Source organism: Solea solea, chromosome 4 (assembly GCF_958295425.1).
Source record: "Solea solea chromosome 4, fSolSol10.1, whole genome shotgun sequence".
NCBI classification, from domain to species: Eukaryota; Metazoa; Chordata; class Actinopteri; order Pleuronectiformes; family Soleidae; genus Solea; species Solea solea.
The window spans coordinates 7213346-7225748 of record NC_081137.1 but is presented as its reverse complement, the minus strand read 5'-3'; the positions used below and the strand labels follow the sequence as shown (position 1 = coordinate 7225748).

Below are 12403 nucleotides of genomic sequence, written 5' to 3'. Positions count from 1 at the left end.
TCTCTGTGTTGCAAGAGAAATAAAACACACTTTGAAATAAATAGAATTCAATAAATATGTTAATAAATAGTAAATAAGTCTTGGAAAGTCCTCGAGATGGAGAGCTGGGGTGGGAGCAGTATGCTGGGAATACGTTGTTCTTTTTTTTTTGCTAAGTTACAGTTAGCTATAAGACAGAAACTGTGGGGAATACCCAAGAAGGCCTTCAAATATTAAAATACACCAATGGAAAAAAAAGAGGCAGAGTTATAAAAAAAAAAAATGCTCCATGTAAAGTTTTTGATCACACCGCCAACTCTTGATTATTCATCACAGCTGTTTTTCTGCTGAGTGCTGTCATTTCAGCTTCTCTCTTTTTGTCGGGTTTTGGTCATCAGTGGTTACGTTGCTCTTTTTCAGCAGTGAGTCATAAGTGTGTTTTGGAAGCCAGCAGTAGAAAGTCTCTTGCCAGCTTGGTGAGGTAAAGGTCTAGATCCCGCAGAATGATGTAACCCTCCACCCGGTGGTCCCACGTGGTTTTGGAGCTGGTTTCTGAGTTCACCACAGGTTGTATAAAACGAGAAGTGGTTCTCTTCCAAGATCTATTGATGTAACTCATCTGGTAAAAAGCAAAACAAAGTTGTTTTTTTTATTTTTTATGGTGTCACTTGCCCCAAATAGTGGGGCATCTGTAAATTTCAGACTATGCATACCTGAGTGCTGATTTGGGTCATCAGATCCCTCAGATCCAGCTGAATGTGCTTGATGCTCTGAGGAAAAGTGTCGTGGACGGCCATGTGCTCGTCCTCCTTCTCCAGCTGTTTCCTCTTCCTATCCAGCATGTTCCAGTAAGTCTGCATGTCCCCGAAAGCTGCGCGCAGTCGCTGCCAGTCCTGCAACCACAATGTGAGACAATCAGGCGATTTTACACACACACACACACACACACACAAACACACAAACATTGCACAACCCCCGTCTCTACACTGTAGAAATTAAATGGCCTGAGGTTTTGGAAAAACAATACATTATTGGTACCACTCAAATGATTGCACTTTGAGTTTCATTTAACTTGCAAACTGTGAGCGCTTCCAGGCATTTTTGTAAGTTTTTCAACCATTTTCCCTTTTCAGTGTGTGCTTGATGTTCTCAAAGGGGGGATTCCACCCAAAGAAACTCTTGTCAGTGTCATTAGGTTTCATTTCCTTTCATAGAAGATAATAAAGATATTTTGAGAAAACTATGAAGATGTGTTTTGCAGGGAAAAAAACAACAACACATTTTCTATGGACCTGTTTGGAAACTAACCGTCAGCTTTAGCCATTTGTAGAAATCTGTAGAAAGTAATGGCAGGTCCTTCAGCTGTCGGCCTCTGTCCTCAAAATGCTTATTTCCCAAGTGCTGTTCCTTCTATTAAAGCAAACAGAGTTGTAATTAGAGGGAGTTGTGGTAAATAGTTCACACTGAATGTGTACAAGTGTAGCCAGAAAGAAGGCAGCCACTCGGTACTCACGTATTTCGTCAGCAGCTGGTGAACGCGGCCTCGGGTGGACCTGGTGAGACGAAAGGAGTTGTTATATTTATTCCTCTGAACGACTGGCGACAGAGAGTCCACGCAGTTCAATAAGCAGCAGAGAAGGGTGAGAGCCAGCCACCTAACAGTCATCTGAAACAAAAACAAAGAAATATTGTAAATAATAACAAAAGTAATTACAAAAGAATCTGACCTGTAGTGTCACTTCCAACACAAAATGCCTCATGAAACTATAGTATGTCCTTCATACAGCAGAAATGATGAAGATGGTCTGTAAAAGCATGGCATCATAAGATGTACTTTACTCAGTCTCTGCCAATAAACCCTCCTGGACCTTCAACAGTCAATAGTATCTGAGAGGAATCTATTGCTATATTTAATATTTCTAGGCCCGACCACACATGGCATCCCCACACATGTGGTCTTCCTTACGTAATTCTGTAATATTACAGTTGGTCAAGTTGTACTTTCATGTAAACATTCCTCCAAATAGTTTCAGTGTGGAAGGAAGCATTTGTCACCACTGCATCCTTCGCGTTTGTCGCTTTGCATCCTAACCAGTCTGCGCGAGGTCCTGAATCCTAAACACCTAGACTGCAGAGGGCAGACGATGCCAACTGCTGCATGGTCACTGCAAGTGACAATCAGAATTACATGTAAGTGATGTTTAAAAAAAAAGAAGAAGAAGACTCTTCCTTTTTATTTCATCATGTGTTGCTGGTGGATTACCGACTTCTTGAGTAGTCAGTATTATTTGCACTTACTGAAAGCGTAATGATCTATCAAATGAAGTGACAAAAAGCTCACTGACCAATAGACTGGATTGAACTGAATGAATTCTAGTTATCATCAAGTATATACAGTCCTACTGGCCACTTCTTTAACTACTTGTTAACACAGACATCTACATGTAGACAAACTGCTGAAGTTCAAAACAAATAATCAAAGGTTACCTAGATACAGCTGAACACCTGACCGGCCAAATATGAACACCGGATGTGCTCATAATAAAGAAGTGACAGATCTCTGCACTGTCATAGACAGTCATCATCCTTCACACGACATAAACACACTCACTGAGATGAGCTTACCTTTGAGGAGCAGTGAACACCAGTCTGAACAGACAAAGACACAAACAGCACATGCTTCAGTCTCCTTCGCCTACAGTATATGTACATGAGTGTGTTTCTTTCAGTTTCTAGCAGATCTGGAGTTTTTTCATTTTTCCTGCTCTCTCTCTTTTGCTCTCTCTCTCGATCTCTCTGTTTCAGCATCTTGTGGTAACCAATGATTCAGTAAAAAAAAAAAAGAGAAGTTCTGTAATAAACAGTAGCTAGGTTTCATGTCATCTAGCTAAAAATAAATTGCGTAGTAAAAACCTGTGTATGGGAAACTTTTTGTACGGAGACAAATTTACGATCACAATAAATTGTGACGTAATATAGAAATCAGAATTTGTGTGTAATATTTTGCTATATACTGTACATATGTATATCTACATATATATGTATACATATAGATAGATATAAAGTATAGATATAAAGTATATAATGTGGTTATGAAAATTCATGGATAAAAATAATAACTATATTTTAGCATTAAAAAAATATAACCAATGTTGTGGCTTTGGGTGTTGGTCTAGCAAATTTGCGATTTATGCTTGATAATTAAGTCACACCTTCATTTTATGAATGTGTTAAACCTTAAGGAAACGGCAAAAATGATGTATTTGGTGACCCAAGTGTAACCTCCGGTGAACCATCTGTGAGTCCTGACCCAGACTTGTCAATAATACCTGTCATTTATGGTGATGTTTGGGACTCAAACAGTATAATAAACAGTTTATTTTCACAGTATCTGAAGGATGACACGTGACATTCAAAGGCAAGTGTTGTCGCGTGACGTGACTGTGATATGTAAATAATGACTAAACTAGGTTTCACTGTATTTTCTCACTTGACTGTGGCAGTGAGACTAAACAACTGCAGAAAACTACAAAAGTCTGACACTTCTGTTTCAGTGAAGTTCAGTCATTACTGTGCATCTGAGGGGAATATTTCACAAGTCTCATGATAATGATGAGTAATGAAAAAGAAGAAGAAAAGCCCCGGTCAATGACCCTGACGTCATTCTGAAGTGTGTAAGTATGAAATATTTTACAACTTTTAATGAAAAAAAGAGTGCTGTTCAAGAAATATTTCTTCTATATTTTACTGTCTCATTTGCATCTGTGTCATTGGTTTTGTTTCACTAGATTTTCAGTATGTTTTAATAGCTTGAAAGACATTTTTACTTGATCCCTCGTCCAATATTTCTAATTTCTTTTATATTTTCCCACTGCAAATAGTTATTATTATCTTATTGTTGCGTGTTCACTTCAAAACATTGTTGCTTTTGACACACTGCCTTGTTTGATCGTTCTAAAAAATAAAGATGATGATGATAATGATCGTTATTATTAGTGTTATAATATTAGTTGTAGGTATCTGTTTCTTTTGGTTTGAGGCAAACTGAAGCTGAGATACAAATACTCCTGTTGTCACTGAAAGTGCTATTGAAAATACACAATTCTGGTTTCCCCTCATGGATTATAATTAGTAATTTTGCACACACACCGTAGGAGCAGTGGGCAGCACTTTTCTGCGCCCAGGGAGCAATGGGAGACTGGGTGCCTTGCTCATGGGCACCCCAGCCCTTTACCCATCCCGGGATTGGACCAGTGACCTTCCAGTTGCACATTCAGGTGTCTCCTGAAAAAAAGTTTCATCAGACTATGTTTACGATTCACGAGACAAATCCAAGCATGAGCAAAAGGAGAAGTCGCCCAACTTTCAACAGAATGACAAGTGAGGGGCATTCTGTTGAGAATCAAACAAAAACACAAGCCTTTAATCTACTAAATGGTGACATTTTGGAATTTCGGAATTCTTGTATGTGCACTGCCAGTCAAGATGTACCTATTTGCACCGTGGTAGCAACGGCATTTTAAATTGTATGTAAAACGATTAAAAAAAAACATCTTCTGACTTTGTCACTTGAATAAAAATGTCACTGTGTCTGGAGGAGCCGAACACACTTAATAATTTTTTTTTTCTGTACTTTATTAATCCCGTTAGGGAAATTCTTCTGCATTTAACCCATCCTCTTCTAGGAACCTTCCTAGAATTAGGAGCAGTGCCAGGGAGCAATGGGGGTTGGGCGTACCTTGCTCAGGAGTATCCCCGCCATTTTTGACTTGGTGGGGACTCAAACCGGCACCTGTTTGGAGGGCAGGGTGAGGAGCGGTGATAACAGACAGGAGACGTGAAAATGGAGGAGCATGTGCGAGTTCTCGGCCCAATGAACGACACCATTAATAAAGGTAAAGTGATGTGCCTTCTGTGTAAGAAGGAGTTTGCTTACCACCGAAGCAGCTCAAGTTTAGCCTAGCACGTCAATGCAAAGCAACCACTCGCGAGTGCAGCCACAGCTAACGTTAGCAGCGAAGACGTTAGCAACTTAGCGAGCCATAGCGAAGTTTTATAGGCCCTTTCGAGAGTCACAGAAATGTGCGTGCGCAGTTTGGGGTCACAAAACACACTCGGCCTGGAACTACTAGACTTAGTAGTACTAGTACATGTTAGTACAAGTAGAAGTGGAACTAGTCGACAGGCTACTAGGCTTGGAATGTTTGTATACAATGAAAGGGTGTATATGGACCTGTTGTATGATTTTATTTGTATTTTCTAATTATTTGGAGTTTGACAAAAAAAAACAGAGGAATTTAAATGGCTGCATCTGTTCAAGTTTGTTAAAGACTTTATAAAGCTACTTTTTGTTATATATCAATCTTTTGATCTGCCGTAATAATGAATTTAAATGAAAATACATCAAGTTAAGGGCTTTTCTCAGCAATTTTTAGGTGAGATTTAAAAAAGAGATTAATTAGATTAATTAATTACAGATCATAATGAATTAATCTCTCAATTTTTATAATCGCTTGACAGCACTAATTAAGTTATCAACCACCTGACGCTTTGCATCCTAACTAGGGTGGCCATTTCCAAAGTACCAAAAAGGAGGACACACAACTACACTACAATACAATTTTATAAAGATGACGATACAGTGATTCTGAGACTCACTCACAGAATAAAGTCAGAATAAAGACCTGCATAAACCTGTAAATTCAAAAAACACTAAATATACTGAATTTAACATAAATATTCTATATATCACATTACCACAGCAGCAATAAAATAGTCACTAAAGTCACCAAAGAAGCAACGTTTTACAGGATATCACAGCTGGACGACAGCAACAACAGTTAAGAAAAGCACCTTCATTATATGTAATACTTAAATCCAATGAGGGATCTTTTTGCAATAGTAATTTTTTTTAAGTAAATCAAAAGTGATTCCATGTGAGAGACACACACACTCACTTTAGAGTCAGGGTGTGAAGAGACTTGTTATTCTCAATTCAACAGATCATGATAAAGTGTAAAAAAAAAAGTGTGTCTTTGACAAAGTTTTTTGTGAAATTTCCTGAGCTGAGCTTATAATCAGTTTCAAAATGTCTAAAAGTTTCTTCTCACTAGACAAACTGACCACACTGGTGATTTCAACCTACCTCCTTGTGGTGCGGTTTCACTTTGCCATAGCGATGGTGATACTGTAGGTTTTTACTTGACAGCATAAAGTCTGCTGTACGTTTTCTTAGTACTGCACTGAGGCCATAGGTTACCACGGTTACTTGTTTACAAGGGTTCAAAGCTCAAAGTTCAAAGAGTCTCATGCCTCTAAGAGACTTCAAGTTTATTACTGACAGATAACTTGATTACACCAGGACATTTATGACTAAATTCAATTAGTCGTACAATAGTTATTAAAACATTATACAATTTTATGTACGTCAATGAATAAAGATGTAATAATAAGATATTATATGTAATTTTCTTCTTTGTTTCATCTGTGTTGCTTGTTATTTATTGAAACTATATACATTCCTTTGAAAAAATTACCTTTACCATTCGCCAAGAGAAAAACAAGAGGGAAAAATATTGGGTTCGGGTTTTTTCGCCTTCCCGGCTCGACTTTGTCTGCTCCTCCTTCTTTATTCAATTATTATTATTATTATTATTTTTATTTTCCCATTTACATTGTGTAAGACAGCTGTATTTATTATTGTGTACCTATTGTGTATTGTTTTCTTCACATAGTCCTGGACCTCAAGTTTCCCTTTTTCCTTTTTACTGTTACCAATAATGTAATTGTAAAAATATGTAAATGAAAAAAGTGAATGTATATTCCTTTTCCTTGTGTGTATGTGTCTGCCTGTGAGTGACAAAATACTATGAAATCGTTTTAAAGCTCCAACATAAAACTTCTATCAGTCACACTGCAAGCATGCCATTCTAAATAATAACTAACTTAATATTTGTTAATACTAAGATGCTACCATTTACAAAAAGGTAGATGCGTTAAAAGTAAATATATATAGATTGGCGCCATCTGTATATTTAGTTTGACTGGATCAAATAAGAACATGAAAACTAAAAGTGAGAGAATAACCTGTGGGTGAGACACAGTTCATAAACAAGCTGACTTCCTGTCAGAAAGTACTCTAATATCAAGAGAAGGGCTTCCCTCATTTTCAAAACCTTCTCCGAGATTCCCTTCACTCATAACAATAAATTCCCCATGTGACAATCAGACCTTCACTCTCAGACAATTTTTTTTTTGTCTCATTCATTTGTGGTTTCATACATCCCCTATAGTTTTGTTATGCATTTCCTTCCCATTTTGGGACCCAAAATCTGCAGTTTCTAATCTCCTTTTCTTGCTTATGGTAAATGACCTGATTATGTGTTTTTTTTTGTCCACATAATGTGCAGCCGCGAATACACAATTCCATGTGATAGAATATATTACATACAGTGCAGAAGAACAAAAGGCAGCTGCACAAAGTGTAGTTGTGACAACAGCACGCTTCGAAGCAAATTCATGCAGATGAGCAGATACAAACAACCCAGGCTTTTTGTTTGGTTTGGATCAGTTTCACCAAAGAAAATATCAGAACATGACTGAAGGAGCGAGGGAGGTAAAAAAGTGTCAGTCCTGTTACATCTGGAGACATTAGCCATATAATCTTTCTTTCTTTCTTTCTTTCTTTCTTTCTTCAGCCCAGCTATAATGTGACATTTTGAAATGTCAAGGTAATTCTCCAGCTATACATGTAACTCTGTAGTAAAAGGCCAAGAATCGTCTGAAATATTCTACTCAAGTAAAAGTACCACTATTTTACCACAACATTTTAAGTACAAGTAAAGGTACTGGTCTGAAAATGTATTCAAGTTAAAGTAACATTTTAAATTTTAAAAAGTAAAAGTTACTAAGTTCTTTTTTTTTTTAACAAGGTTGGGGTTCTTTCTTGTGTAGTGCAAAAAGGACAAGACATTAATTCACATAATATCAATATCACATTAATTGTTGTTAATTAAAGGCAAACCTTAAGTTTTTTATTTATTAATTTATTTTTAATTCAGGCCAACATTTTTTTACTCAGTAATGGATGTGATTTAAAATATAGTGAAGTGCAGTACTTCAAATTTTGAAAATTACTTTATAAAAAGTACACAACAAACCTACTCAATTACAGTAACGCAAGTAAAAGTAATTCATTACTTTCCACCTCTGGTAGTAGTAGGTTCTTGAAGAACACAATAAAAGTACTTAGAGAGTCTTCTGTAACATGTTTTCCATGTGTTATTTACCCAGAATGTACAGTAATTTGACTTAAAGATCAGCATACTACTAATAAAGGGTCATGGGTTGCTCTGCTTGTGTAACTTAGACTTAGACTTAGACTTCCTTTTATTGTCATTGCACAGAAATACAGCAGTGAAAACTGGCAACGAAATTTCTTTGCTTGGCAGCAGATTAGAAACCAACACATAGCAGTGAATTTTTTGTCACTTCTGAATTTTTGATGGGAAATGTCTTTTATCTTACTGTAAATGTCTATACATGTATCCAACTTTTTCAGCCTAACTAGGATTAATAAAAAAATAAATAAGTGTTTTATGTATATAAATATATGTAAAAATAGTGCGAAAAGAGATGCACTATGCTGTATAACAATGCTGTATAGGGAAAAGGAATTGAAAACAGAATGATTAGTTTGGCTTTAAACTAGGGATGGGAATCGGTATTAGTCAGTATCAGTATCGGTCCGACACTGGTCAAAATTACTTGACCGGATATCGGACAGATACAAATGTAGAACCGGATACAATCCAAAAATCCTATATATCACATGCTTCACTATGCAAAATGTAAATAAAAATCAGCAAAATGATTTTAGCTGAGTCATGTTTGGGCTGTTTATTTATTCTTTTTAGGAGAACAATACTTGCCACACAGTTGGAGAATTGTGCCTTTGAAATGACTATTGGACTAATATCAGTATTGGTAGATAGTTGAATTTTTGATATCGATATTGGTATTGGACACAAAAAAATGGTATGATCCCATCCCTATTTACACACATATCTAATTCTGCCAATGTTAACTACAGATCTCATGCATACAGTGAGTAATTGTCCCCACTTCACCTCCTGTGAACCCGTGTGGAACATCTTGAAACATTGCACAAAAACATCTGAGGACAGCTGGACAATCACAACAAAAAAAGCAAGCATAACAGAAATCTGAAGTCACCACCCGCCAGGACAGAGGCTAACGTGTTTACACAGCTTGATGTTTGAAGTCTTGTGTTCTGTCATGGTAGGTCTTTTTGTCTTCGCTGCACCAGGCACTATAAAAGCAGCGATAATTTCAACAGAAGGTTAGATGCACTGAAGGTTGTTTTGTTTTGCCATCTCATAATATTTTGTGTCTCTCTCTGGACCAGGAAAATGTATGCGGCTGTATCGCTCTTCGTCCTCATATGCTTGACTGCTTCCACCCATGCAGAGCAACATTCTTGTCGTAAGAATCTGTAGTTTCATTAGTCAGAAGTGGAGAAAATGTGATGGTTGTACAAACTGAAACGTGTGTCTTATTAAAGCTTTAACTGACTGCTGTCTTTCAGATCCACCTAATATGACAGGAATCATGAGTGTGGTGAGTAAAACACTTTCACTTTTTGTTGCACTAGGACAGAAGTTGAAAATATAGTCAAATAATGTCTCTTTCTGTCTGAATATATGTTGCTGAATGACACCAGCTGTCCATGAAGGGCGATGTGAAAACATACGGTACATTCGTTTATGATTCAATGGGCAAGAAACTACGGTTCAGATCAAACGAGACCACCCCCACCACCTTTAACACCTCACTGAGTTTGGACCTGCTGGTGTTTTTTGAAGAGGTAAGTGGCGCCTTGTTGAAATAAATGTCACAACCATTTTCTGTCTTGTTGCTTCAATCTCTGTTTACATCTGGCAGGAAATATTATACGAGATTGACAGCAAAAACCAGAGTTGTGAGAAAAAGGCATTGCACTCCACCATGAATTCTCTGGACATTCCTGACGATGCCAAGTTTCTGACTACAGTACATGCTGGAAGTGCATCCGTTGAAGGAGAGGGAATAAAAATCAATGTATGGGTGGGAACAGAGACGGGCACAAAAGGTGGGGGATATTCTGAGAAATTAAGTGTATACATTTATGTGAAAGTGTGTGTGTGTGCGCGCTGACATCTGTCTTTTACTTTTTCAGGCTTCTACTCCATGAGTGAAACCATGGGATGTTTGCCTTTCAGCACATTCTACTTCTCTGGGTCAACAACACTCTTATTCAGGTAGTTTGCGATTCATTTAGTTATTGATTAATAATCCATTCATAGTTGCAGCTCTAATCAAAACCCGAAAGAAGTTGTCCATTGTGGGCTCTTCTAAAATCACTGTGATCCAAAATGGCCACATCCCTCGAGTTGACCAGGCTCCTGATAAAAATATAACATTCCATACAATCAGGTGATTGTTTTCCAGCCAAAATAAACTTATTTCATCTACATTTCAGGTTTCTTCTTTGACATAATGGACAGTCGTTTTAGTCATTTTTTATTTGATTATATATCACACATGATCACAGTGAACTACTTTTTGTTTATTACAATTTGTTACATCGCCAGTGAGTTTGTTTCCTTTAGTCAGGAAAAAGACGTAAAAAGAGATTATAATAGAGAGTAGAGATCAAAGAGAAAATGTGTGTGTGAATTTTGACGTACGGTACTTGCACTTGGAGCCTAAACTTAACATTAGCGTTAATAAACTAACTGATTCTAAACAAATAATACATGTACCAATATAAATAAACAAATAAAAAATGGCTGTTTACGCACAAGTTCCCTGAGAATGTTTGTGTAATGTTTATGTCTATTATTTGCAAAAGTGATTATACTGACTATAAATATTGATCTCTTTCTCACAGCCACCTCGACATTGAAACAGAGATCAAGGATCCCGATCTCTTGATGATCCCCTCCTTTTGCCAGGGACTGCCAGTGGAAGAAACACCTGAAGGGACAGTAAACAGTTTCTTCAATGAGTTCATGTAGATGCAGCCTCATCAGCAGAAAAACCAAAAACCTTATCTAAGCGTGGCCTGCCAGAACTTTAGACCTTTCTCTCCTTTTCACTCGTAACTCAAGATTTTCATGTGACACTGCAATGCATCGCGTCTTATCACAACTTCTACTGCCCTGTGAAGATATGGCTCTGAATGGATCACATTGTATACATGCATTTCAATGTAAAGGAAAATACAACAACATGGATTGTAGATGTAGTTGTAATTACTAACAGTTGGTGGCTTTTCCAGTTGGCACTGCTTACAAAAACCTATGAAAAATGATTAATGAAAAATAAAATGTCAAAGCTGTCAAAGGTGCAAAGAGCAGTTTTTCTCTTGAGATTATTTCTGTGCAAAGAGTTTCATTTTTCACTTCACACCTTACCTACCATACCGATTACCTTTAAACACCAGGACAATTATGATTTACCTGAATACAATGTCAATGTCAGTGTAATCTTTTCTAAAAATCAGGACTGAATCATTGTCAGTGCATGACATTTATATCAGTATTGGTGATTCAATTCATTTATCTTTCTGAGTGGAAAGAAATAGGCCTTGTAGAACTTTTAACTTATTTATTTTTATTCTTATCTTTTCTATTTGCACATAGCTGAAAATGACCACACACCTTTGGGATAATTATATATATATATAGATAGATAGATAGATATGGATATATATACATATATATGTTTTAGGTCCTCAACAAAACAAGGTCACATCTAATCCATGATTTTTTGCATCTTTAAAATCTTTAAGATTAGTTTTTATTTTACATTTATACATGCATTAAACTGTCACAAACAACTCGCTGTAAATCCAAAGCCTTTGGTCCGACAAAAATACATCAAAATGGAGGAAATTTTGCCAGGGTTCTTGTACTACAGGAGCACACAAATTATATCTCCTATTAAGTATCTATTGTAACATCTGCCTGTCACTGGCAAAAATCAGATTGAGCCACTTTTCTTTTGCTCCTGTGGCCACATTTTTAAAGGTATACACCATGTTGTTCAGGAAGTCCTCAGGACATTCAAAGTGTTGTTGTTTTTTTAATAATAGGACCTACTTTTCTTTTTTTTTTTAACAGTGAGTTGTTTGGACGGTCATCAGCGCTGTTTTCTCTGTATTGTAATGTAACTGTAACTCAACAGGTGCCAGACACACACACACACACACACACCTGATTCACATCAGCTAATTAGAATGAACAAGGGAACACGCACACACGTATTAGTACTCAATGTTTTTCAACATATTCATATCACTTCAACTTCTTTGTCATTTGTGTATTTTTCAAACTATTCAAAAAACTGAAACTGGTACATG

The 12403-nt window shown here is 36.8% G+C and overlaps 2 protein-coding genes across 4 annotated transcripts; one reads left to right on the top strand and one right to left on the bottom strand.

The window, feature by feature from the left end:
* Window positions 1-101: 101 nt before the first annotated feature.
* Window positions 102-4668, bottom strand: LOC131458602 (uncharacterized). Of its 3 annotated transcripts, XM_058627788.1 has the most exons (6): window positions 4129-4668; window positions 2605-2628; window positions 1493-1645; window positions 1288-1389; window positions 693-872; window positions 102-598 (listed from the first exon to the last, which is right to left on the bottom strand). In XM_058627788.1, the coding sequence occupies exons 1-6, from the start codon at window positions 4192-4194 to the stop codon at window positions 407-409; spliced, it is 717 nt and encodes a 238-aa protein (XP_058483771.1). In that variant the 5' UTR covers window positions 4195-4668; the 3' UTR covers window positions 102-406. The 3 variants fall into 3 exon arrangements, with proteins under 3 accessions (XP_058483771.1, XP_058483772.1, XP_058483770.1); XM_058627789.1 differs by lacking the exon at window positions 2605-2628 and having other exon boundaries at window positions 4129-4297; XM_058627787.1 differs by lacking the exon at window positions 4129-4668 and having other exon boundaries at window positions 2605-2957.
* An 84-nt stretch (window positions 4669-4752) lies between these two features.
* LOC131458603 (ependymin-1-like) lies at window positions 4753-11393 on the top strand. The gene is made up of 7 exons (XM_058627790.1): window positions 4753-4874; window positions 9407-9483; window positions 9587-9618; window positions 9722-9865; window positions 9943-10129; window positions 10217-10298; window positions 10931-11393. The coding sequence occupies exons 2-7, from the start codon at window positions 9411-9413 to the stop codon at window positions 11055-11057; spliced, it is 645 nt and encodes a 214-aa protein (XP_058483773.1). The 5' UTR covers window positions 4753-4874; window positions 9407-9410; the 3' UTR covers window positions 11058-11393.
* The last annotated feature ends 1010 nt before the right edge of the window (window positions 11394-12403 follow it).

Bases quoted from the DNA above. Each gene is read 5' to 3' on its own strand.
- LOC131458602 (XM_058627787.1), bottom strand. From the start codon at position 2,787: ATGCTGAAACAGAGAGATCGAGAGAGAGAGCAAAAGAGAGAGAGCAGG. The intron at 1,646-2,604 runs GTAAGCTCATCT...TTTTTGTTTCAG, and splicing joins GTGTTCACTGCTCCTCAAAG to ATGACTGTTAGGTGGCTGGC. The intron at 599-692 runs GTATGCATAGTC...GCTTTTTACCAG, and splicing joins TGACCCAAATCAGCACTCAG to ATGAGTTACATCAATAGATC.
- LOC131458603 (XM_058627790.1), top strand. From the start codon at position 9,411: ATGTATGCGGCTGTATCGCTCTTCGTCCTCATATGCTTGACTGCTTCC. The intron at 9,484-9,586 runs GTAAGAATCTGT...GCTGTCTTTCAG, and splicing joins TGCAGAGCAACATTCTTGTC to ATCCACCTAATATGACAGGA. The intron at 9,619-9,721 runs GTGAGTAAAACA...GAATGACACCAG, and splicing joins TGACAGGAATCATGAGTGTG to CTGTCCATGAAGGGCGATGT.